Raw genomic sequence first — 27,126 nt, forward strand, 5'->3', positions numbered from 1 at the left:
CTTCAGTGGCACTTCTGGTTTCAGACAGTTCACTGCTCTCCTAAGGAATCTGGTGCAGTCAGTCTCCCCATGGATATACCTTGCCCCTCCCACTGTCAGAGGCACTAATAAAGAGTTAAACAACACACATCAGGCCACACATATTGCTGGAGATCCAACTGGGAATAGAGCCCAGGAAACTTGGCTCTCAGTCTGGTGTACTTCTAACCACATGACCATCATTTCTGATGACTGTAAATTCATGTAGTATTCCTTCTGCAGAAACACACAGGAGAGAGCACATGGGCACCCTGGACAAGCCTGGTGCATTGTTTTAAGTGAACTGAGTAATGTGTGTTTTCCAGGATTCCTGTTGCCACTCACTGTGAATGGCCCACACTTTGTTAACGTTACCAGGACACACGGCGTTTCTGAGGGGGCTTTTGTTACGGGTCGCCCTGATATTCGCATTCTTGGCTCTTGTCTTGCCGGACACGGATTTTGTCCAAAGGCATCTTTCTAAGAAGGCACTTCTGACTGCTGGCAGTGCGTCAGCTGCTGCTGCTGCTGAGTGCTTCAGGGACCCTGCGCCGTGCCCTCCAATATGCTTCCTGAGAAGGGGAGCCACTCTCGGCTTAAAATTTCAACTATATGCTCCCAAACCTGAAACAGATGTTATCTTGGCTGCGGTCATTTGCCAGGGGCTTGTCTATTTGCATTACATACAAGGCAGGTAAAAGGCAGGTAATTTGCTGCCTGTCTTTGTAGAGAAAGAAAAACGAGAGAGAGAGAGAGAGAGAGAGAGAGAATATAAATATAGAAATTAGAGGCATAAAGCCACGTGGAAACAGAGAACAACCGCTTGAGCATCTATTATCCTAATACCATATGCTGTCGTTTGGCTCCTACTGATTTGCCTGGCATCCCTCTTAAATCATATTTGTGGCCACCCAGATTAACTATGTGAGCTGATCTGATTTAATATCAGCTTGCTCTCTTCAGCTCCCCTGTTACTTACTGTCTTAAAAAAATGCACTCCTTGTTACTCAGTCATCTGTGTTTTTAAGAACTCACATTCTTTTTTTTTCTTTTCTTTCTTTCTTCTTTTTATATGGGAACCAGGAACTAGAAACTATTAAATGGGGGAAATTAACCACTCACAGTAAAGGTGGAAGCCCAGAGAAAAAGGGGTTTGTCTTTTATGGTTTGTACTTTGTAAGCTGTGGGTGTGACTCAATTTCCTCACCACCCACATAAAAAAGGTTGCCACCCAATCACTGTTTTTTCTATCCCAAACCCCTCCCCTTTGATTTTGGCTAGGAGAGACCCTAAGAAAGACTGCCCTTTCTGGACGTTGCCGACTGTGACATATAAAAGCTGTTAGCTGCTCCTGTAGCCAGCAGCATTCAAACCTTGCAGACTTTTGCTCTCTCAGAGTTTGTAATAAGACACACTCCTCTTACAAGAGTTCATACTACAACCTAGCAAAGAACTTTAAATTTTTGGAAGAACAAAATATTCATTTTGGCATTGTGCAGAGGTAAGCTATTTAGCTCAACAAGTTTATTTTGCATGCATTGATTTTAAAGTAGCTCACATTTTTTTTTTTTTTTCCTTTTAGAAATGAGATTGGATGGTTATGGTTCTTTTGTGTGTTTCTCTCACTTGGTGTCCATATGTGTCTGGGAGACATTATCAGCACATTCTCTGTTGTTACCTGTGATGCAATTTTTCCTTTTCACTCTCAAGACGAATTTTAATTCCTAAAAATTTCCCTCTGAAAATACATATGCAGCAATGCACCCTGTGGTTTAGGCATTTGGGACAAATGGTTCACATTCATTTTAGGTTAGTGGTCATGCTGTTAACTTTTCTCTAGCTGTAGGAAATGCCTCTTAGGAATCTGCCTCATAACACCAAGCAAAACGCAAAGAGAGTGCTATATACAGGTTGTCTCCTAGGCTTTAAGTTCAACATGTGTTTGGATTTTTTGGGAGAAAATCAAATCAAGCAATGCTCCGAAACAATAACTTGTAAATCCATACTCTCTGGCCCATTGCCCCCCCCCTCCCCGTTTCACAGACCCTAATTCTACCTTTCTGATTTAAAGCAGAGAGAACTCGGTGGCCTGTCCTCCACCCTCAAAATGACAGCAACCTCTGCCGTCAGCAGCGCGCTCCTGCTCTCCCTTCTCTGCGAAGCCAGTGCTGTTGTCTTACTCAATTCCACTGACTCATCCTCGCCAACCAATAATTTCACTGATATTGAAGCCGCTCTGAAAGCTCAGCTCGATTCTGCGGACATCCCCAAAGCCCGGCGGAAGCGCTACATTTCGCAAAATGACATGATCGCCATTCTTGACTATCACAACCAAGTTCGGGGCAAAGTGTTCCCACCGGCAGCAAACATGGAATATATGGTAAGAGGACTTCTTCTGAAAGTTCTGAGTGAGAATGCTTCATGTAAATTGTACTTTAGAGGAACCTAAAGAGTGTTTATATGTTATGAGATACGGGGCGTTGTTTACACAGAAAAAGGTCTGTGTGCCTGGTAATCTGAAGCACTGTTCCCTTGTAGAATTAAAGGGCAGGGGGCCTACTTATCTTTTGTGAGTTCCATCACCATCGGTGAATCGGGTCTTATATAAGAACCATAGGTAAAAAAGCGAGGTATGTTGACTGGTCATATTCAGAAGGTCCATTATTTAAGAAAAAATTCACATGGAAAATTTGGGGGGTCTTTGTTTAGCTAATAGTCATATTTATCAGTTAACACAGTTCTTGAAAATCATTTTTTCAAATTGTACGTTGCGTGTGCATGATTTATTCTCTGGGGAGGTGTCTTTTGCCTTTCTTGGACACAGCTCTTTCTGAGGCTCGTCTACTCGCATTCTCAGGGAACATGCTGACTTTCCCTCCCAGTGATTTAGTGCTGTGCCGCTCAGATAGCAGGGAGGCCAGTGTGCCCTTACTTGCGTGCTGTTCCAGCTTGCTAGGGACACATTCTTTGGTCTCTTAAAATAGGCTCTCTGTGTTTAAATCGTTTTACTTAGAAAGTTTTTTTTTAAAAAGATGGTATTCATAGTATAGATGTCTTTTTAAAGTTTATTTTTGGTTTTGAATTTATGCAAGGTTATGGTTTAAATTCCAGTACCTTCCAAGAGCACAGCTTGGAGCCTATTTAAGGCAATGAAGACCACCAAGATGGTATTTCTAAGATGGGGTGGGGGGTGGCGGCACCACTAACAGCTTTTCATAAGCACTGACCTACAATTTGGGGATTTCTATCAGATTATAAATTCATCTCTTTTATTCAAGTAAGCTTTTTAAGTTTGACTAATTGCAGCTATCGGTGTCACAGGGAAAACAAAGGCTGCGGAATGTAGGAGAGTCGTAGTCCATAGGAATGCAATTTAGACTCTATAAAAATGCATGTTCCTTGGATTTGTAAGGAAAGCAGAAGAGAAGATCTAATCAGTCTTAATGTATAAGGGGAAATATAGCTTCGTGATTAAGGATATGAGCTCTGGAATCTAAGCGTGTGGGTTCGAACCCCAGTCCTGGATATAAGCTCAGTGAATTCACTACCTCATTTACTTTCATCACCTCTAACATGAGGATAAAGGGAGTACCTGCCTCCCAGCGTTGTTATGAGGAATGGAGGAGCTGAGCGGTGGAGCAGTTAGACCAGAGCCTATTGCAAAATAGATGTTTAATACACATTAGCTTTTATGGGTTTCCTTGAACTTCTTGTGAAAGGTGACCAGCAAAAACCTACTCAAGATCTAAATGTAGTAACAGTTATGCACATGGAAAGAAGAGAAACAAATATGTTTTCAAAATTACCCTAAGTTATGGAGTAATATGCATACGATTCTGTGTGAGCTCAAAAACGAGTCACGTCCTGACTGCGGGTTTAGGGAGGGGCCACGTCGCCATGCAGACTAAGGTGAGACTCAAGACAACTGAACTGGCTTTGGAGACAAGCTCGTCTGGGTTGAAATCCTAACTCTGCTGCTTACTTTACTGTCTTGTGAAAGTTCCTTAAGCGGCTGAGACTCAATTTCCTGATCTGTAAAATGGGAATGATAATTTACATAAGAACCCATTGGTATATAATGCAATTCACTGTTTTAATGATGTGGAGGGAAGAGGGACCATCATGAATAAAGGCATAGGTGGGGTACAACACAGTAGAAATAGGTTGAAGAAAGCCACATTTCTCTAGTTATATCTTTCCCCACTGATCAAGAATTAATTCATTCCACATGTTATTTATTTAATTGCCTCTATGTGCCAAGGACTTGGTTAATTGTTTCCACAGATGACCTCATTTGATAGCTCACATTTTCCCAGTGAGGTTAAGATTGTGATCTTCATTTTACACTTGAAATCACTGAGACCCAGAGAAGTTCATGCATAGGCCAAGGTGGTAAGGATCATTATCCATATGGAACAGGATCACTGGGATTAGCATTTAGGTCAAAGCCCATGCTTGGACTGGGAGCATGTATTCACTTAGATCTAGCAAATCTTCCACTGGAGGAAACCCTGGAGATGCCAGGATATCTTTGTTTCCTTCTTTAAATTGTCAGCAGAAATCCTATAGCATTCATATTCTATTTGTCATTCCCTTCTTATTTGTTTTTCAAATACAGGAGCTATTACATACAATTTATTTTTTAAGAACCAGGTACAGTGCTGGTTAGGTGGTAGATGTTCTATAAACCCTCCTTAACTCAGTAGAGTTAATGAGAAATAGTAGTTAGGACAGTTAAGTCTTATAAAGTAACATATGACTGTCTCAAATTATCCTGGAAACACTGCATATAGCCCTGGCCAATGTGGCTCAGCTGGTTGAGTGTCATCCTGTGCACCAAGAGGTTGTTGGTTTGATTCCCAGTCAGGGCACATGCCCAGGTTGCTGGCTTGATCCCCAGTAGGGGGTGTGCAGGAGGCGGCCAATTGGAGTGGATCACTGTTCTGCTCTTGAATCTATGTTTCTCTCTCTCTCTTCCTCTCTCTCTATAAATCAATAAAATATACATTAAAAACAAGCACCATAGCCTATATGTCTATCATATTGCTCTCATCAAAATCAAATTGGATTTACAGTTATTTGTACATTTCTTGAAAACTTCCTCATTTGAAGCTTTCAGGGTGCTGAGTCTATATTTAGTCATCTTTGTATCTCTATTTTTAAGTAGCATTAATTTTGCTATGATAGTCAGCCTTCCATATCTATGGGTTCTCCAACTGTGGATTCAACCAACAGCACATCAAATATATTTGAAAAAATCTGTTATGTTGTTGACATGTACTATGTAGTCAGACCTACAATGTATAGACTTTTTTTCCTGTAATTATCCCTTAAACAATACAGTATAACTATCTACATAGAACTTACATTGTATGAGGTATAATATGCAGTCCAGAGATGATTTAAAATATAAGGGAAGGTGTGCCCAGCCTGGCCGGTGTGGCTCAGCAGTTGAGCATCGACCTAGGATCCAGGAGATCACGGTTCGATTCCCGGTCAGGGCACATGCCCGGGTTTCGGGCTCGATCCCCAGTCGGGGGCGTGCAGGAGGCAGCCGATCAATGATTCTCTCATCATTGATGTTTCTCTCTCTCTCTCTCCCTCTTCTTACCTTTCTCTGAAATCAATAAAGATATATTTTTAAAAATAAAAAAATATATATATTTATGGGAGGTTGTGTAGGTTATATGCAAATACTAGACCATTTAACGTAAAGAACTTGAGCATCCATGGATTTTGGTATCTGCAAGGGTCTTGGAACCAATCCCATACAGATACCAAGAGACAACTGTATTATTTATGTTTTAATATAAATTTTATCATCATTTATAATAATATTTTACCCCATGCACCCAAAATAAAAGTTTTGCATACATTCAAAAAAAGTAATACTATAGATAGAGCTTAAGATATGCAAGTCAAACTTCTTTCCTCTTGGCTTCTGTTCTCCACTTAGTTTATTGAGAGATTTCCAGAGCTCCTTGGACACCAGCTGCTTTTCATTCTTCCTAAGGGCAGCTTAAACCATGACTCTAAACCACAAACCACGCTAGTTTCTTAGAGTAAGAATTATCCCCCAAAGAATGAAATTGCAAGACTCACACATGGAGTAAAATTTGTAGGCTATTCTTTGAGTCCAAGTCAATTGAATAAATTAAATTTAGAAAATTTGAAGTCCCTCCTTGAAAATATGGGAGCCAAAGATAACAGAAATCTTTGTCTTTAAAATGTAAACAAAAACAGTAGAAAAGAAAACAAAGAAAAAAAAACACCTCGCTACATAATTCAGTATAATACACTGCTGCATAAGATGATGTAATAAAAGAGGTCCAGATAAATACCATGGAGAAGTTAAAGAAAGAAGTGATAATCTCTAGTTGGCAAAATCACAAAGGCTCCGTGTAGGAGTGGCATTGAGTCCACGGTCAGGAAGGGGCGGGCTTGGTTGCTAGGGTATGTAAAGCAAGGCTTGAACAAAACTGCCAGGAGAGAAAAAGCATAGTCCATCAACCAGATTTTGGGGGAGTTTGAGAGAAGTTTGAGGATCACTTAATACAAAAGTGTTCCAGAGACTGTGGAGTTTTGGAACAGAGTCAGAGGTGCATTTGAGGAAGATGATCCTGACAATTGATGGAGTTCGATCGGCAGTAGCAGGAGAGGTGGCAACCACTGAGTCAGTGATGCCATTTCTTTAGGCACAGACGGGGAGGAGCCCGGCACCTACAACATCTGCACACAGGGACAGGTAGGAGCAACTAACTGGAGTGTCGTGCGTGAAACAGCAGCCTTCACGTCTAGTATAGAAGGTGGAAAGGCAGGTGAGGGGCTGCATAAGATAAGGGTAGATATGAACTGAACAACTTAAAACTGAAAATAAAAGGTGTAATGTGTTTTCAAGAAGCCAAAATAGCTATATTGACAGTATGGCCTATTTCATTTGTTTGGTGCCTGCAGATGCTATTGGCAGAGCTAAAGGAACACGGTTTCCTATGCTTTTCTGGAAAAGAGAAAAATACTAGTTACCGAATCACAGCAGGTAGTAACATAACAGAAAGCATGGCTGAGTGAACGAATGGAGAATAGATTACTCCACCCTCGGAAATAGCCAATAAACTATTTGCCTACAATAATTTATAACTTGGAAATAATGAAAAAATTCTGATTTCATTTATTTGGGCCTCATGTAGAGGAGAATGTAGGTAATGTAAATTGTGTGTGGGTTTTTTCTTCATTTAATAGTTGACTAAACACTTGTGATGTTCTTAATATTTTGAAAGAATAAAAAATAAAACAAAATATTGTCCCAGATGGCACATTTCCTCTCACTCGGGAAGGATAACTCAATTTTCTTGTTATGAACATGAGAAATTTGATGTGTCTAACCTAAATCTTTTCAGTGAATGCTTTTGTGGCCACTAGAAGGCCTCCTGAGAGCGGCTGCCAGCAGCAGGGAGCTGAGAGATCGCTGACAGGAGGCATCTATCCAGCTCTCAGAACTCCGAATTCCTGCTCTGCATGGGGAACCTTTCAAGTGTCTTGGCTTCGAATGGACACTGGGCACGTTCTGCAGGAATTTTCTCTCAAGGTGCATGTTGCTTAGTATCACTTGGTGTTGTATACGAATGTTCAGCTCTCCATGTATGGAGCCAGCTGAAGGAAGGTTAAGAACACTTGGCTTGAGACCACTTGAATACAGGCTCCAAGAAGTGCAAGTGTAAGCACATGGCCAGGATGCGATTCAGGAGGTCACCATGGGGTGAAAGACAGAAAAGCTGACTCACACAGAGGCCACATATATGGTGACCCTATTTCCCAATATTCAACACTGCTTTATAATTTTATTTTTTTTAGTGGCAAATTATACTTGACCAAATCCAACAGTGCAGGGAAAGAATTTTATTGGATTCCTGCTGAGTATTGGTAGAAGGCAGTATCATTCCCGTGCCTCAGACAACACTCAGGAAACATCCCTGGGGCAACTGAATGGAGCACTTCTGGGCAGAGCGCAAAGAGCTCGTGGCTGCGGTGCTCCCGGGGGCAACGGTCATTCAGCACTCAGTCACTCGTCCGCGATGTCTGTCGGGTGCCTGGCACTCTGCTGAGGGCACTGAATGGGGAGCCAAGAGACGCCTTTCCTCAGCAGGACCCTGAGCAGACGAGTGAGCGGGCAAAGCAAGGAGCTGAGTGCTAGTGGCTGCTTCAGATCATGCGGGGTGTACCTGGATTTGGGAGGAGAGGCTGGGAAGGCCTCTAGAAGAGACCGATTTTGAATATTAAGTATGAAAAATAAGTGAAAGTTACACAGGAGGGGGTTAAGGAAAGAGGGAATGTGCTGCGGGCCTGAGAGCGAGCCCCGAGGCGGCGCGGTGCCGAGGGCAGGGGTGAACGTCAGTGCCGCTCGGCGGGTGTGTTAAGGAAGAAGTGACGTTTGATGAGCTTGCGGAAGGCACGCGGAAGCCTGTTTGCGTTTTCCCCCGAGGATCAAAGTTAGATAATTAATTGACGATTTTAAGCAGGGAAGTTATATCATTAATTTGCATTTCAGAAAAATCATCTGGCTCCAGCGTGGGGCAGGGAGAGAGTATAGGCCCGGAGCACAGTTCAGAGGTGGTTATTTCCTTTGTCGGTCTGGGTGAGCGACAGTTGAAGCCTCAATAAAGTTTAAGGCCATAGGGACATGACAAAGTAAATTTAGGGATCAAATCAATAGGAGTGGGTGATTTACATGATGAAGCCATCAAGGCTGCCTCCATCTGTGGCTAGGACAACTGGGCTTTCCTGAGTTGAAGAGCGCAAAGTAAAGAGGGGTGTCAGGGAGTCTATAGGTGGCTGCAGGTGTGCCACCCAGGTACACACCCACCGACAGGTTGAAAAAAGTAGCTAGCGTGTGGGAGGGGACATTCTGCTACTATGAGGATTTTCAAAGGGTGTGCCGTGGCACAGCGGTGTGCCGCAAGAATTTTTAAAACATGCAGCCCCTGACTATTTAGTCAGAGGCCCTGACCTCTTTTCCCTTAGATTGTCAAATAAAACAATGACAACAGCCAACACAGCAATAAGCTGTCCAGTGTGAATGAATCACAATTATACCTATTTTTTTGTCAGATCGGAAAAAATATAATATATTCTCTGGTATGCTGCAGAATTTTAGTAATTGGTTTATGCGTGGCATGAGATGAAACAGGTTGAAAATCGCTGTTGTGCTACAAAGAACTCAGGACGGGCATATCTTTGCTAATCAAAACGCACCCCTTTCCGTAAGGGGTAGGGGAGTATCATGGAGACAGCATGGATGGGTGTTTTTATGTTGGGGAATCAACTCAAGAATTTTTGCAAGAAAGCTGCATGTAATTTTTTTTTTCTTTTTTGAGAATAAGTGCTGAGGCTTAAATGAACACAAATTCAAATCTGTTTCAGGGGCCTACATAGTACCAGGCCCATCGAGTCTTTCTGACACATTAAGAATCAAGTCTTTCTGGAAACTAATCAAAAAATTTCAGAAAAATAGAAGTTGACTGGTCTGGCTGGTCTGGTGTCCTGAGTTTAGAATATCTGAAAACCATTCAATAGTCAGTCAGTGGCTATTGAGATGTTTAATTGTCTATGAGAATTTCTTAGGAATGGTGGGGAGGGGCAACGAGAAGAAAGACTAAATAGCTTAAACTGGTCAAGAAAGAAAATGTTTGGCACAAAATATATCCTAGAGTGAGGTTTGGAGGGATGGGGTTTCAATGTTTCCAGTCGGTGCTACCCCTACTGTCTAAAATCAGGTATTAAGCATTTTTTTGACACAAATATGAAAGAATGCCTAAAAGGCTGTGTTTTCAGACTAAACTTTTCATGACTTTTAAAATTTCACACCACATACTCCAAACGGAAACAGTCCAGAAATGTTATTTAAGGACACATTTTTTTTCTCCTAAAAAATGCATCAAATTCTTATTTCATAATTTCATAATTTCATTAAATATGAACAGTCTACCAATCGTGTCTCTGCATTCCAGGGAGATCAAGTTTTCGGCAGCCTGTAGGTAGGTGGAAAGGCATTTGATTTCTTCTGACAAGTGGGCAATGGCAAGGTAGGGGTTTGCATGTGTATCACAGGAGAGCTTAACAATCAAGAAATCAGTTTTTGGTTATTGTGACACTGGGTTTGGGGGGAAAAATTAACCACACGTGAAAACATCTCCCTGGCTTGTCATTCCAGTACTGATGGGTATTATATTTCCCCAGAGAGGAGGACTATTGCTAGAACCCATCACCAAATGGTCTTAAAATTTAAAGATACAACATAGGTGAAAGAGGGATTTAAGTTGGGGAATTAAAAAGTTTTAAAACTTCTAAAGTGTTCGGTAAGTTTTATCTTCCGCTGTCTGATGTTATTTTCCCCTGGAAGCAGGCTCCTTGTTATCTATACACAATTCTGCTTTTGATTATTCCGTCGCCTTAGGGTTTGCCTGGCCTCCCCTTATCTGATTGCATGCTTAGTTGAGATTAAAGCTTGATGTCTCTTAAACTTCCAGCTGCCAGATAATGTGATCAAAGGGCACCTCACTACTTCCCATTTTAGGCGGCTTTCGCGTTCAGCGACACCACTACCACCCAGGGCCTGAGTCCCTAGCACTAAGTATCTACCACTGCACATGCCCTTGTGCTGCTGGAGCTGGGCTCAGCGCTCTCAGTCACTGACTCACCAGACCTTCACCACAATCTTGAGAGATGGCGATGGTTCTCCTCATTGAGAGATAGGAGACCTGAAGCTTGGAGACCATAAGTAAGTTGGCCAAGATCAGAAAGCAGTAAATCAAAATGGTAAGAATGCAGTTCTGTCTGACCACAAAGTCCATGCTTGGAAAGACTACAATACGTGCTCCCCTTCATGTGTTCCTCTCCTGCTCTAGGAAATTTCCCTACATGCATTGCATCTGAGGACATCACTGAATACTAGAAAGTATTTCTTCATGTGGAATTGAACCTTGCTCCCTGCACTCTTTCTTGGACACCATATGGGGAAAGTCTGCACTATAGTAGTCCTTCAGGTCTTTGAAGGGTGTGAGCACCGACGTCTTAGACCCCTGACCCTAGTCGCCCAGTTCTTTCTTAGCCTCCAGCCTTTTTGTGTACACGCCACTTCTAGCATCCAGAGAGCTGTCTATCAGGGAAGACTGCACAAAGAGATTTGCTCTCTGAAAATCCTGGAAAAGGTAGGAGTTGTGTCATTAAGGAATTGGAGAATCGAGGTACTCCCTCACCCCATACTCCTGGGAAGCAGTGTGGCTCTGGTCAAAGACAACCTGGTTGTCTTCCCTGGGTTCCAGCACGTGTGTGTTATTCTGACAGTGAGGCGCTTGGAATTGATGTGACATGACCAGCGCAGAGCAAATGTGATAACACATTTGTCTCCATTTGTTCTGCTTCTGTGGATACATCCTAAAGGGAGGGTGGCAGATTTGGTGGCTAAAGTCTCCTGCTGATTCATATCAGTCTCATGAAGTAAGTCATGTGTAGGTCAAATGTGTGTTTTAAATACAATTTGAGGTTATAATGAGAAGAGATTGCCTTACTTTAAAAATTTTTAAATCTCTTTTTTCAAGTTTTTTAGACTTTCAGGAAGTGATACAGTTCTTCCACAAGTTGCTTTTGACACCTCAGTTTACAAAGCCATTTAGTGTTCCATGACGTCTAAATGGGCACTATGAATACCGTCTGTTACGTCTGCATTTGTATTCATGCAGCGCAGACTACATGTTCCCTTTACTGGAACTATCATTCTCAGAATGAGTGAGTGACATCTGCACAGCAGCACACCGGACTGTTTTCAACCCCTCTCACCCACAATTCCATCTTTCATGTATACACAGCAAACATCCTCACAGAGTTTGGTCCTCAGAATGTGTGACAGTGAGATACTTCCTTGAAGAAATGTTATTTTTATTTTTATCAAACCTGAATCAATAACAGATCAGAGCTGAAAGGAAGGATACTAATGTAGTGCTTATAAAATGAAAATTAACAGACATCAACCCCCTTCTTCCAAAGCTCCTCACGTGGTGTGTGAGTGGGTGGGGAGAGGGGAGAGTAGGAGTGGTTGAGGAGAGAGAAGGCCCAAAGTTCTCTGTGATCAGAATGACACACACCAAGTAGAGCTTTAGACAACGTGTTAACCAGAAGAGCACAGAGCCACTTTGTAGTACACATTCCAGGTCCCCAACTCTGGTCCAGAGGTAGGCTAGGCATGTCTTCTCAAAAGCTTCCCCTGGAGATCCTGGTATAATTTCCCAACAAAACTGAGCTGAGAAAGGTATTTTGTTGCTCAAATATCCACTTATTTATCAAGAGACTATATACTGAAATGACTAGGCTAAACCAAAAGAAGAATCACACCAGTGATAATTTCTATATTATCACAGAATTTCACTGAATATTCACTCAGCACCTGTCTCCAGAAAACACCACGTGGGCATTAAGAGTGAGCTACAGATGTCAGCAACATGGGACAATGCTTACATGGGAATGTACTTGATTGACTAAGGACACTTCAAAAGAAACAAACTTTCAGTAGCACATGATTCTTTCAGAGCTACTTATGTAATGCATTGCATACATTATCCTGGGGTGGGCAAAAGTAGGTTTAGAGTTGTGAGTACATGGAACAGTTTATTCTTGTATTATTATTTATTAAAATTGTATTATTTATTTGTATTATAATTGTAAGCCTCCTATATAATAATAATGAATTTATGTAACTTATTATAATTTTCAAATATTTACTTATTTTTTGGTAGTGTTTTTTGTTCCCTGTCTCTTCCCTAAATTGTAAGGCAGGGTCCGTGCTAGTCCTGCTGACAGTGGAATTCACAGTACCCAGTGCCTCCCAATAAATATTCATTTACTGGCTGCCGAGATGAATGAGCTACCTAGGACCCTATTGGTTAGTATGGAAACTTGCATTTCTTGCACTTTCTATTGTTGAGAACAAAGCAGCCATCCGCATGTGGTAAGTTTATTGTAAGGAGGTTTGAGACAAACGTCGTCCAGGGGGACTATTCCCTGCTATGTCCATGGATATTAAGTGGGAAGAAGACACACCTGTGCAGGTGGAATGGCGGCAATGACACCCTACATCAAAGTTCATAAACTGCAGGCCCACCAACCACTCTAATTAGTAGGTATGTTTAATTCGCTCTGCACAGTATTGAACTGTACAGAATTTTACATTTTTAAAAGTTCACTGCCCATGTATAAAGGTTGATACATTCCATGCGTATATCCGGATTTCTAGATTATCCTGAAAATGGTAAGGTCTGGAGACACTGGGCCCACTTCCTACTTGTCAGCAGTCGCTTAGAGAGGAGAAGCCTCTTTGGGTGGGGCAAGTTCTCTCATTTCTGAGTCTCTCTGTCTCTCTCTCCCTATAAGTGTCCAGAGGTCAAGCTGCTTTGTCATCTTATACCAAATACTACTGTAGTCATCTTCATTACTAGACCATCCCCCCAGTGCAATCATTTAGTTTGATTATATTTATGGAATTTTGGCATTTTCAAAGCACTTGGCTGAAGCACGGTTTCACAGTTAGCCACGCATAGATTTAAAGCACTGAACGTTTTCCATTTTTTCCTAATCACCAATCTTATTTAAATACTCTTCTCTCAAATTCTGAATTCTTTTTGCTTCTATCCATGCCTTCATTGTACACATGAAGCACTCCCTCAGTTAGCAGTCTCTTTCTGTGCTCCAGATAACAGATGATGGTGGCTTTGACCAGGTGTGGCAATAGTGGTGATGATAAGTGCTTATCTTCTGGGTATACAGTAGTTTGAAGGTAAGATCGACAGGATTTGCTGGTGGAGCAGATAAAGGAAGCACAAAGATGACCACTAGATTCTTAGCCTGCGTAATGCAACAGCAGCCTGTAAACTTCTCACATAAAAGGTCAGAGAGTAAATATGTTCCACTGAGCAGGCCTTGTGGTTTATGTTGCAACTACTTAACTCTGCCTTCCTGGCATGGAGCTGCCCTAGATCTATATAAACAGCCAAGGGGACAGGTTGGTGACCCCTGAACTAGAAGAAAAACAGCCATGCCATTCACTGATAGGAGGAAGACTGCAGGACTTGCAAGTTATATGGGTGGGGAGTGGGGCAGGGTCGTGAATATGTGGAGCTCAACTTTGGATACGTTAGGTAGAGGTTTAAAGCAGCTAGGTAGATAATGTAGTTTGGAATTCAACCAGAGGTTTAGAGATATAATTTGGAGTAATAATACCACCAGCATATAAATGGTATGTCAATCCATGAGATTGGTGGGGATTATGTAGGCAGTGACTACAAATGAAATAGGAGAGAAAGAGAGAGGGGGAGAGAGAGAGAGGTGGATAGGGCCTGTCGAAGGGATGAGGGGGAACCAGCAAACACGGAGAAGCAGCAACCAGAGGTCAACAAGCAAGTATGGGGTCCTGAGGCCAAGGAATGGGGTGCTTCCAGGAGGAGCAGGTGACCAGGTGTGCCAGAAGCTGCCGATAGACCAAGGAAGTTGGCAACCAGGAATGGCCACAGATGAGAGCTGTTGGGTAGACTGGAGGTGGGGTGGGGAACTCTAGGGGGGATCAAAAAAGAAGAAAAACTTGCAATTCTCAATTAAGACAACTCTCAAGGAATTTTATTGTTATAGGAAGGAGAAGAATGGTGCAATAGTTGGAAGATGGAAATGGGTCGAGAAAGGATTTTTTGGGGATGTTTTTAAGAAATGTGTGCTGTTGGCAAAGATCCCTTAAAAAAAAGTGCACTTCACATCATGTCCTTAGAGAAATTTACCTTTCTCACCTTCATACAAGGTGGCACTCATGTCACCTGAGGGAAGTCTTCATTATCTGCTTTTAAACATTTAAAAAATGCTTTGGACCCCGTTTTGATATTTTATGACAGAATTTGGTTCCGTATTTTATAGTTATTTTTGTGGCTTAAGGGAATTATTTTAATCAAGTTCCTTTAGTTCTCTACTTCTCTTATAAAGTAGAATCAGTTTAAAATCATTTAATTGATCTAATGAACACCAGAAATTTCCTTTTCTCTTCCTCTGCCCTGCCTCACCCCGCCCAACCCCATCCCTGTCCCGCCTTCCTTCCCAGCACGCCTTTCTGCTCCTGTCTGGTTAACCCTGAGTTTTGTTTACTGGGCTCTGAGTTTTCTTTATTGGCATCTCACATGCATTTCCACCTAACGGGAAGAAACCCACCAACTTAAAATCAGAACTGCAATCATGCCCATGATTTAAAGATGTTTTTAAAATGTTTTAAAAAGCTTTTGGCTGCCCTCAAGGGGAAATAATTTTGTCATCATTTAATTTCTTTTTAATGGTTCTTTCTCACTTCTGTAAGTCAATACTCCTTTCCCAATCTGACAAACCCAGGAAGAGATCAAACAGTCCTAGTTAAGTATTTGTAAAGAACTCCAAAACGTGTTGGTCTAAATTGACTTTGCTTTTATCTTAATATACAAGGAATGACCACATGAATGTCCAGGAAAACAGTGTCTGTAGCACATGCCATACTGTCTGCAATACCATTACTATCATAACCAGTTTAGAGATACATCTCCAAAGACTCAAAGTGCAGTGTTTTTATTTAATATTTCATGTCTTTGAAGATGGATTCCAACTGCATAATGCAGTTTTCAAGAGGTATTTTTTGCTTTTAAAAGTAATATTCCTGGTTCTTCCTTAATTTAGCTTCCATTTCCTAATCTTTGGTTCTATTCATAAATTTAGCAAGTTTTGACAATCACATTTCTTTAATGTTTGTTACTAATAAATTTAATAAATTTAATTTCTTGAAATAGCATTTATAGTTTTAATATATTTGATTTTTAAAGTCTTTGAATTGATTTATTGAAAATAATAATTTCCATATACTTAATGTCTTACAAGTATAAGAAGTACCATGACTCTAAGTTTTAAATTTTGCAATACTGTTTAAACAATTTGACATTTTCTAATTTTCAACTTAAAATTACAAAAATAAATCATTATTTATTGATATCTTTATATTGAAATTACAAAGCTAACCTGTTGCTTTAATAGACCACATTCTCTTAACCATAAAAAATCTTAATAATATCAGATATGCACGGTTTCCTTATCCAGACATACCTTTTTAATATCTTCAATTTAATTCTTTCAAATACTTTTTTGTTTTGTTTTGTGTTTTAAATATATCTTTTTTGATTTCAAAGAGAGGAAGGAGAGGGAGAGAGAGAGAAACATCAATGATGAGAGAGTCATTGATGGAGCCCGCAACCCGGGCATGTGCCTTGACCGGGAATCGAACCCCCATCGCCTGGATCCTAGGTTGACGCTCAACCGCTAAGCCACACCCAGCCGGGCTAATTCTTTCAAACACTTCTACATTTACTTCTTATATTTGGAATTAAAAGATGTTATCCACTTAAAAAAAAAAAAGGAGTCTGTCACTTCAAACAATGTTGGGGATATATTCCCAAGTAGTTTTAGGTTGCCATCCAGTTAGACTGCATTTCTCGTTGTCCAGAGATCCTGACGGGGATTTAAGAAGAGATTCAGATGGCACTGTGCTCCCTGAATCTGGCTTCCACTCTGTTGTGGATACCAAGCTTACAGAAACCGCCTAGAAAACAACCTCATCCCTGGCCAGAGCGTATCATTCCCCAGTTCTTCTGTCTACTTGTGAACGTCAACAACCTCCTTCATGTTGCACATTTCTTTCCCTCAATAATTTTGTATTTATTTGGCTCAAGCTCTAAAGACCTCTGAACTTGATGAGAATCTGCATTCTTGCCATATGCCTCCTATCTCTTGGAGCCACAAGTCTTTTAGATGTTTAAATGACATCAGTTTGAATTCTGGGTATCTCTCAGGGCTTAGTCCAAGTATGTGGTTGCCATAGACAAGGTGCTGACTTTATAAGCAGAATAGCTCATGGTGAACATTTGAGCCCAAAGCTAAATCAGTTTATGAGCTGAGCAACTAAATGGCCCTTAACAACAAAGAATGGAAGAAAACCACTTGGGTCAGTGGGACACAACTACAAGCCTGTGCATGCTCTTTCATTGCCATAAGCTACCTTTATTTTGTGATTTATCTAATTTAACCATAATATATAACTTCTAGTGGGTCCATTAAATGTCTTTTAGTATCCATGCATATTCTTAATTTTTGCTTCATTTTCAGGAGGCAAGATTAGATACTAAATTATCTTTGAAAGTATCTTATCTATTTAGAGGGAATGCAGAATGTTGAATCTGGTTGATTAAAAGCTAAGTATCAGGTGTTCAGTTTTTCCAACAACAGAGAATAATATATTGCATATTTATAGGCATTCCAGAATGTTAGTGCACGTGGTGCCCTTCTTGGTTCTATTGCATCCAGAAATACAGCAATTTACATCTTCGTTCCTTGAACTTTTATAAGGTGTTAAAATTCTTTCATGTGGTTACACTGGCAACATTCATTGCGATTTAGAGCTTCTGATTACAAAAGAATAGATCATATTGGGCCACTCCCTACAGCTCCCAATTTTTTTGTTGTTGAAATCTCTTATTGTTATTGAATAAAGTAATCATTCCTTGCTATTTTCAAACCTTAAAGACCTCTCATCAAATTAATACATTAAATACCACTGGAGATTAAGAAGATAAATAATTTACCCACTTTCTCACGGTTGTTGTAAACAATGAAGAAAGACAGAGACAGCAAATGCAGATCTCAATTTTGCCAATAGGTGTGATTGATATAATCCCCAGATTTCAGCACTCCCTGCTCAAGCTGGATATTCCCCTCTGCACAGGATAGGTGTGAGCCCTGCTCTGGGACAGAGGGGCAAGAGAGGGTACAGGACCTTCTGACTTACCCTGTAGTGGGCATCAAAGGGACAGCTGATCATCTCCCTCACAGGGAGGCAAAGGGACCTGCTGTCTGTGTGGGACGTAGCCAGTGCCCATCAGGCTTCCAGTATCTTCCCTCAGGGACATGGAGAAAGGCAGAAATCCCTCCAGCAGCTCCCTGAAAGTAAACACCACAGAGAAAGACAATGGTTATTCCTCCACCCCCACAACTACTGTCTCCAGAATTTTAATTGCGACTTTTGTACATAGAAACACCTAAAAAATGTAGGTATCAGTAATAACACATTGTCTTCCTATCAAAATCCCCAATCACGGTTAACAAAAAAATGCTCATGTAAGACACTGTTCAGGCATCAATGTTTTGTCTAATTTTTTGACATATACAATATTTTGTTTATAAATATGTGAATGAGTATAAAGATAAGATTATATGTGCTCAATTACTTCTCAAATTCTTAACTGCCTTAAATGTTTTTAATAATTTTGAAAAGAAGTCTTACTCTCTTCATGGTATGGAAAGGGCTGGAACTGAGCAAGTCATAGACCAATAGAACACAGATCTTCCTGGCTCTGCGCTGGGGTACTCGGGAATATTAAATCATGAGAAACTGCAGATGAACAGTACCCTAGAGATGATCTCATCCAACCTTACTTCACAGCTGAGTTAAGTGGGAGACAGAGAGAATAACTAACATGCCTTCAGTCAGAGATGATCTTAGCAGCAGAATCAGGGTTAGAACACAAGTTTTGTTCTTAGGTCAATGTTATTTGCGCCATGCTGTGCTCATATTTCAGGACAAGACTCTAAGTGTTTTAAGCAGATATTGATCTGAGTGCACACTATATTTCAACATGTAAATAGTACTTAGATGTATTTTTTCTCAAGTGAAGACCCCTCCGGGGGACAAAACGGGTTGATGCTATTCTATCTGGAATTCCTTTGTGAATTAATGGTGTTGTTTTGTATTTCCATGAACTGTAACCCATGTGTCATAAATCCATATTTTATTCAAAAACTTCAGAAGGGTAAATAATAGATAAATTCACTATCAGCCAAAAAATGCTTTTAGAGGTTCACTTCAGTCCTAAGATTCTATGATTTTCATTATAAATTTATTTTATATTGTGACTTGATATATTGTATATTGATATACTTTGCCCAATGTTTACAAACAAAACAAAGGAGAACTTTGAAACAATAGCCCATAAAATTTCTGTCAAATAATTATTTTACTGAGCTAAGTAATTAACAATGAAACAAAGTAGTACAAAATCTTTTTCATAATTGTAAAAGAACACGGTATCAATTCAGAGGAAAAACAAATATATAGACTGACACCAGCTCATAAAATATTATAGAATGTATGTCACCCATTTTTGATACTCTATTTAACATTGATCATTTATTTATCAAAACAGTATTATGTAATATTTTGCTACATTAAATTTAAACCACCAAATGGGCAAATTATATTCTGGATAAGTAAACGTGTGTCTTGCTACAGCTCCTGGAGCAATTTCTCTTTGTACCGGGGACAAGGAGACGTGGTACTGTCACCTGAGAATTACTCCAGGTCCTTTCTAAATAATTCTAATTTTATATACATTTTGTAAGTTTATTTTAATGTAATTATAGGTCAATGTATGTGTGATGACTCTGCTTTTCTAATTTAAAACAACTTCTGAGTAACTAGCAAATCTCTTTGGAGGGGCAGCTGCCATGGCCTTCTCTAGTGGAAATGTCCCCTAAAGGGCTCATCTATTATTTTGTTTCTTCCTATTTTATTTTAAAGTTGCTAAATTAATTTCCTTTCACTTAAATACAGCGTTATATTAAATAAGTCTATGTGTCCCACTACTCTTGAGGAAAACCATGCCTTTTCAGTGTTATGGTCAAGCAGTCCCATGAGTTTGCTTGAAAGCGTATAACCAATAGTGAACTAGTGGCTATTAACGCTCGTGTAGGGGAGCCTTGCTTAGCTCCACACAGCTTGGTGGAGAGAAAGTCACCGAAAGGGTGGTAGGATAGGGAAGGCTATGAAAAGCAGGGCAACGATGGTTAGTGGAAGGACATCTGCACATGCCTCATGTATGGAGCTTCACATGAGTCTGAGTAATTATAAAACCATCACTTCCTTTTTCATATAAGGGCTTACCTTCTAACATCTACTATTATCCACTGTCTAATCACAATTTGAACAAATTTTTTCAGACAGAATAGTATATCAGTACTTAAATAATTTATAAAAGAATGTCATGATATTGAACTAAAAATTAAAATCATTTTTGCACTAGATAAATGCTTTGCTAAATTATATTTTCACTAGGGAGAAATTTTGAAAGCATTTTTTCTATATTTCTGTACAAGAATTATAGTCTCTACTCTGTGTTTTGTGCCTTGTAACTTGCTAGAAAATAGATGATCATTTTAGTGTTGCTTTATTGTCGGCAGGTCCACACATGCTCAGAGCTGATTTCCCTACACAGCTTTGGAGATGCGAATGTCAGTCCACATGGTAACTAATATAAATGTATATTAAATCTAAGGCTCATATAAATTTTATCCCAGAAAATTTTTAGTTATGGAGAAGTCATTATATACCAATAACACCCTTGTCAACTTATACAACTTCTTTTTCAAGAACAATTACTATTTTTCTTAATTTATTTAATTGAATCATAATGTAGCCGTCAAGTTACTTTTTATCATAGTTTGTTTCCAGTTCATACCAACAAAATGTAATTCTCATATTATTATTATTACTACCAAAGAGTCAAATGATATTAAATGTGAAAGCTCCATGGGATTTATTACATTGTAATACAGTTTGGCCTCTGAAAGTTGCGGTATAATATTAGACATTATTAATTTTGATAAACAGATCAGAATATGTTGATTACATTACTTTTTAAGATATACTATTACAATGGCTCCTTGTTGCTGTGAAGATGACCTCTAGGGAAATCAACTGACTTTGGTGGACTCAGATTTCAGTGGTCAGTATGAGGTGTTCCCAGGTTACACTCAGGTATGGTGTATTTGTTAACCAGCCCTTTACTAAAACTAACACCTGGACTTTAGACCTAGGAGGACTAGAAAAACAAGAAAGTTTTTTGTGGTATAATCATATTACATTATAGAACTTTAAATATCTATGGCCTGGCCCTGGCCAGTGTTGCTCCGTGGTTAGAGCATCAGCCTGCACAGTGGAGGGTCGAGGGTTTGATTCTTGGTCAACAGCACATACCTGGGTTGCAGGTTCAATCCCTGGCCCTGATCGGGGCGCATGTGGGAGGCAACCAATCCATGTGTCTTTCCCATCAATCTCTCTATCTCCCCTTCCTTCCTCCCTTCCACTTTCTCTAAAAAGCAATGGAAAAAATACCCTTGGGTGAGAATTAACCAACCAACCAAACAAACAAATAAAAATATCAATGGCTTGAATTTGCTTTGTTTTATTTTAGTGAAAACAGTCTGAGGAACCAGGATTGAAAGGACTTCAGGAAACAGTGGCACCTTTTCTTTCCTCTTACTATTTTTTTTCCTTACCAGAAAACCTGGCAAAGCTGAAGGCTTCTTTCCCCTTCACAGGTTTGGGATGAAAATCTTGCAAAATCTGCCGAGGCTTGGGCGGCTACCTGCATTTGGGAGCACGGACCTTCTTACTTACTGAGATTTTTGGGCCAAAATCTATCTGTGCGAACTGGAAGGTAGGAACAGTTTCCCTGACACCATTTACCCACACATCCCCACTACTCATGGACTCCAAGGGAGAGTGACACCAATTTCAAGTCATATCACCAACTAGTGACTTACTATGTGCATGTTCCAGGCACGGGTGCTTGACCTCTGACTCTTTAGATATCTTCAAGGAGTCATTAATTGGTCAAAAGGGTCTGGTAAGGCCAGTTTCCCCTTTCACCCTTGAAGCACCCTCCCTTAGCCTGTATTCTTCATGTATGTCCCAGGATCTTTGAAAGGATCAGCATGTGCGGATGTATCCCATCTCTTCTACCTCAACAAAATCCCCTGACTGTGGCAGAAGCCATTCTTGTGTATCTACAACTTTCCCATGATTTCACATATCTGTTATAAAAATTATATATACTTACATATGTGTATACACATACACACATATATATGCAAGTAAATGCAACCATGGGAAAGCTGTTCCCAGCGGTGAGATAATTTCCCCACCACTGTGGAATGTCATCATCCAACATTCCAAAGACCCAGTCTCTTCATCTAGGGGAGGAAAACCAGGTGTTTTATTATTAAAATTAAAGTGATACAAGTTTAAGGAAAAAACACACTGAGTTCTAGTATTGCAACTACTTTTCATATATCAGTTCTTAATTCTGTATAAGATTCTGATGGAAGAAATTTTTGACATAGATATAACAAGAGAATGATGGTGATTCCTGAAATATCTGCATGTCTGTTTCTGAAACAATCAGACACATACTTATACACATACAGGATCACTTGCTCCAGTCCTGGGCATTTTTATGTTGGCCCTACTTGAAGAAATAGAAGATTCTAAGAGGTGGTGATGGTCATTGTGAGGGATGGGCATGCTCCCAATTCATCACAAGCAATCTGCCAAACGAACAATTAACTTACAATTTCACATGAGCCCACTGTGTATTACCACTGCTGTGCTCTTAAGTTCTCGTTGTTTTCCTTGACACCTAGATACCGCTCCATTCTCCAGTTGGTCAAGCCATGGTATGATGAAGTCAAAGACTATGCTTTTCCATATCCCCAGGACTGCAACCCCAGATGTCCCATGAGATGTTTTGGCCCCATGTGTACACATTATACACAGGTGATTATTTCAACTGTCTTGTTAACGTTTGATTCAAACTTTTAAAAAGTGGTCTTCACTATTTTGGTGAACAAAAAAAATAGTTTTCTCAGCTCTGACTTCAGTAATGGTATGTTGGTCTATTTTCGCAGATGGTCTGGGCCACCTCCAATCGGATAGGATGTGCGATTCATACCTGCCAGAACATGAACGTGTGGGGAGCTGTGTGGCGACGTGCAGTGTACTTGGTGTGCAACTACGCCCCAAAGTAAGTCCCAGGTGGCACGCTACTTCCCCGAACCTTTCGTGATATTCAATGTCTTCAGTCTGATAGGTATTTTAATGTGAGTAGGACTTAAACACAATGGCCTCTGATCCTGAATCATCCTTGATTCTCGTGTACCTGAAAACTGATGAACTGAAAGGTTTCTTTTCACAAGGAAGGAGATTCTGGGCTAAAATTGGTGGCAAAACAATCTGAGTATGGAGATTCACTAAATTCTCCTCGGCATCTTTCCTTTGTCATGGTGATTGTAAAATAAACTCTGTGCTTCCAGGCTTTTGATAGCTAGCTACATAAAAGGGCATCAGAACACAATGTTCTAGGGAATTTATCGGCTCCACAGTACTCCCATCTCTCAGGGCTGAAATGTCAACTTACCTTTTCATCAGGAAACAAAACAAGCCTTTCTTCCATCTTTGTTTTAAGAGCAACATTTAAAATTATAGTTTATTAATTCCATAGATGGTTAAGGAGGCATTCAATATCAGAAGGGGAAATTTATAAGCTATGACTTCTTTTCCCATTGAGGCATTGCCATGATTTAAATTTCAGTATTAAAAATGATTCAGTCATTTCATCCTATGGCATACATAAAAGTATTGTGAGAATGGATTGAAGATTCTAAAATATGGCCATATTTATGAACATTTTTTACAATAGATAAGCATGTGTTAACATTTGATAAAATGCCTTCTTGATAACAATAGCTCTTTAGATGATAAAAGATTGCAGAATTTATTCATGAGTCTGTTCCCATTTGGAATAAATACCAAAATGTGCAAAGGATTTATGACACTCTTGGTGTTTTCCAAAGTAAGTCCCAAACAAAGATTTTTCTCAGCATTGCCAGAATGGGGAGGGAATGAGAAACTGTTTCACAAACAACTGCATTACTCATTTCTATGGTAGTATGCCAGTGCTTTTGCAAAGTTAGAAAAAATAAAATTTCCCTGATGACCCCTCTTCACAATGATTAGGACAATGAGATGTGGATCTGAGGATGTGTCTGCATTATGAAAGGCATTAAGCTGTGCATTTGATATTTTCAGTCTCCCCCCCTTATTTTTTCCTGTCAAGCTTTTACCCTTCTTTCTAACATAAACAGGCTAAGTAGTCCCCCAATGATGAAAGATGTTCTTATTTCATTCATTTAGCTTCTCTGTTTTTGGCCAATGACTAGAATTTCTAGAACTATCGATGAAAGATTTGATTGTTTTATGGGTCCAAGAGATTAAGATATTGTGTTTATATGCTATATCTTTTGTAATAAAACCCATTATTTAGAAACCTAGGCAATGAAGAAAGTTTTAAAATCCTGACTGATACGTGAATGTGATTCTTCCAATGGCAGTGTGACGTTATCTCAAGCCTAACCGTTTTTCAGGGGAAAAAGTGGGAGGGGTAGAGACAGGCTGGAACATTTCATCATGAAATGAGCAGGAAGTTGTCGTAAGCACCAGCGGTTATAATGTATACGTATACAGGGTGTCCCCCAAAATGTGTACACACTTTAATAGCTGATTTTGAAAATGCAATGTATTTTACTAAACACTGCCCTTATAATTATTCAAAGTACATGTACACATTCTTTTGGATACCCTATATATATTTTTATTATCTTTAGAATATTATTAGTATGAGTTTTTTCTTTTTTTAAATTTATTTTTGACAGATGTGGTGACTAGAATGAGCATTAAGCCTGGTGTCAGATGACTCTGTCACCATTCATTATAGCATGTCACTTCTTATCTGAAAATTAAGATAATATTAACTCAGAGAGGAAATGTTTTAAGGGTAAGATATATAAAATAAGTTACTGTATAAATAAGAAATGGATATACCTTCCAGTACCTTGTGAGAATGACAAACTTCTCTGAAAGATCACATGTCAATACAGGTGCTCACGTGTTTAAGAAGAATCAACATTTTTTTTAAATGAGCAAGGAACATTAATGCTACCTTTCTTTTCCTTTTTCTCACTAGGGGCAACTGGATTGGAGAAGCACCGTATAAAGTAGGGGTACCATGTTCAGCGTGTCCTCCGAGTTACGGGGGATCTTGTACTGACAACCTTTGTTTTCCGGGAGTAACGTCAAACTACCTGTACTGGTTTAAATAAGCTTATCTGTTCCTCCAGGAAGTAGAATGGTTTCTGGGAATCATAGGTCTATATATATATTGAGTTTTGCACATATTATATATTTTTTATAATAATCTAGTTTTCCTTTTATTATTCATTGTATAAATTAGTGTTTGTCTAGTATGTTTGTTTAAACTTTTGAGGTCATTAGACCATCCATTTCTATTTTCTGACCTCTAAGCCTAAATTAAAATATTGTATATGTAGTACTGACATTGTTGATGCATCCAATTCTAAAACTTAATTTCCAAAAGAATCATGTTATTTTCCTAAGGAAGAAAAAGTGTATTTGATCAGTAAGGTATGTGTGTGTGTGTATATATATATATACACACACACACACACAAACATAATAGATGATGTAACACATAGATAATAATATGATTCAGTAGTTAACTTGAGGGAAATTAAAACTATTCTATTCAAAATATATGTGAGGTAGTGGGACATGTCCAGCACCCACCTCCATAATACCCACAAAGTAATAGTTTGCAAAGTAGTCCTCAGTGATATCTGGATATAATAATTTAATTAAGCAATCACAGATTTCATTCTAGAGTAACTTTATCTTATTTGGGTTCACAAAAGGTTATGCTCCAACTTACTACATAAAGTTCAAATCCTGCCTTCTCTTAATCTCGCTGGTTATGTTCTGATAATGCAAAGATAATGAGCTGTGGTTCCTGCCTTCAAGAAGCTCACAAAAATATTCGGGAAGAAATACAGCCCAACGATTTTGCTGTAAAATTATTATTTTTTAACAAATTGGTTTTCATGTTGCTCAGAGGAAGGGAACACAATGACTGGGTCCACCTGGAGGTGGAATGGTGAAAAGCCACACTGAGTAATATGTAAGGCTTCTGATTAGCTTGAAATTTTAGCTATAGTGCTCAGAGTCAAGGAAGAATTAAAAACTGCCCAGACATTACTGGGTTAGAGTAGATAGCTGTGATGCTGGAAGGCCGAAAGCCAGGCCCTAAGAAAACTGGAGAGGCCCCAGAGAAGTAAGATTTAGGAGACAGATATGAAGGTCACAGAAATAGGGTTATTGCACAAAAATACCAGGTGCAGAGCTTCAGAAGGGCCTATCCTGAGGGTCTAGTATATGTTGAGGCCTGTCAGCAGCAGGTAAAGGATGCCAGAAAGAAACACCTAGGTGCCAAGGACACCTCCATCACTTCATTGCCAGTATTTGGTGAGAAGTAATCTAATCGTCGTGGGTCTTTGTCTCTCATATGAAAGACCCTGAGTGCACAACACGGACAGTAATGATTTGTTAAATAGCCCTCTTCAGACAACTTTCTAAGGATTAATTGCCAAATTTTATGTCTATGTCTGTGTAGAAGATACATTTCCTTTCTCAATTAAGGTTGATTGTGGAAATCAAAATTCCCATGAAAAATTTACTCATGTGATTTTGGAAATGCAACATTTCCTCCTTTAGGAAATCGCTTTCAGAGGGATCTCCATTATCTGGGTCAAGACACTTAACGTGATACACTGTGTGTGTGTGTGTGAGAGAGAGAGAGAGACAGAGAGAGAGAGAGAGACAGAGAGAGAGAGAGAGGTGGTGCTTGGGTTATGTAGTATTTCCATAGGATTATAGAATATGTACACATAGTTAGTTCCAGAAAGCAAATAACAGAAGGAAGCTACTTATTTAAAATTCCCAGCACATTTGCAGTTTCTTAGGGTGGATGCATTGAAAGACGACAGATAGTTAATGAGATCCATTCAAGCGGGGGAGAAACCCCCCATCTGGAGTTGAGGTGTACACGATGACAGACAATTGGCCTGATTCCTTTTACACACTGGATATGGTGACCAAATGTTTTGATATTATACTACTCTGCTTCTGTGGGCACATATGCAGACTTTGAGGAGTCCTAAATGAAGAGCAGAAATAATTATATGATTCAGGGCCCAATCCAAATTTTATCTAACATGCAGTAAGCACTTGAAGAGAAATCTCATCAGTAGGATATTTGCTTGATTTATGTA

General features: G+C 39.6%; 1 protein-coding gene across 1 annotated transcript; it reads left to right on the forward strand.

Annotated features, from left to right (window-relative positions):
• The first annotated feature begins 1,290 nt into the window (after positions 1–1,290).
• Positions 1,291–25,455, forward strand: PI15 (peptidase inhibitor 15). Its single transcript, XM_016216082.2, has 6 exons — positions 1,291–1,519; positions 2,090–2,398; positions 21,487–21,605; positions 22,591–22,723; positions 22,855–22,970; positions 24,969–25,455. The coding sequence occupies exons 2-6, from the start codon at positions 2,126–2,128 to the stop codon at positions 25,102–25,104; spliced, it is 777 nt and encodes a 258-aa protein (XP_016071568.1). The 5' UTR covers positions 1,291–1,519; positions 2,090–2,125; the 3' UTR covers positions 25,105–25,455.
• Positions 25,456–27,126: the final 1,671 nt, after the last annotated feature.

Source organism: Miniopterus natalensis, chromosome 16, assembly GCF_054644295.1.
Source record: "Miniopterus natalensis isolate mMinNat1 chromosome 16, mMinNat1.hap1, whole genome shotgun sequence".
NCBI classification, from domain to species: Eukaryota; Metazoa; Chordata; class Mammalia; order Chiroptera; family Miniopteridae; genus Miniopterus; species Miniopterus natalensis.

Bases quoted from the DNA above. Each gene is read 5' to 3' on its own strand.
- PI15 (XM_016216082.2), top strand. From the start codon at position 2,126: ATGACAGCAACCTCTGCCGTCAGCAGCGCGCTCCTGCTCTCCCTTCTC. The intron at 21,606-22,590 runs GTAGGAACAGTT...CTTGACACCTAG, and splicing joins CTATCTGTGCGAACTGGAAG to ATACCGCTCCATTCTCCAGT. The intron at 22,971-24,968 runs GTAAGTCCCAGG...TTTTCTCACTAG, and splicing joins GTGTGCAACTACGCCCCAAA to GGGCAACTGGATTGGAGAAG.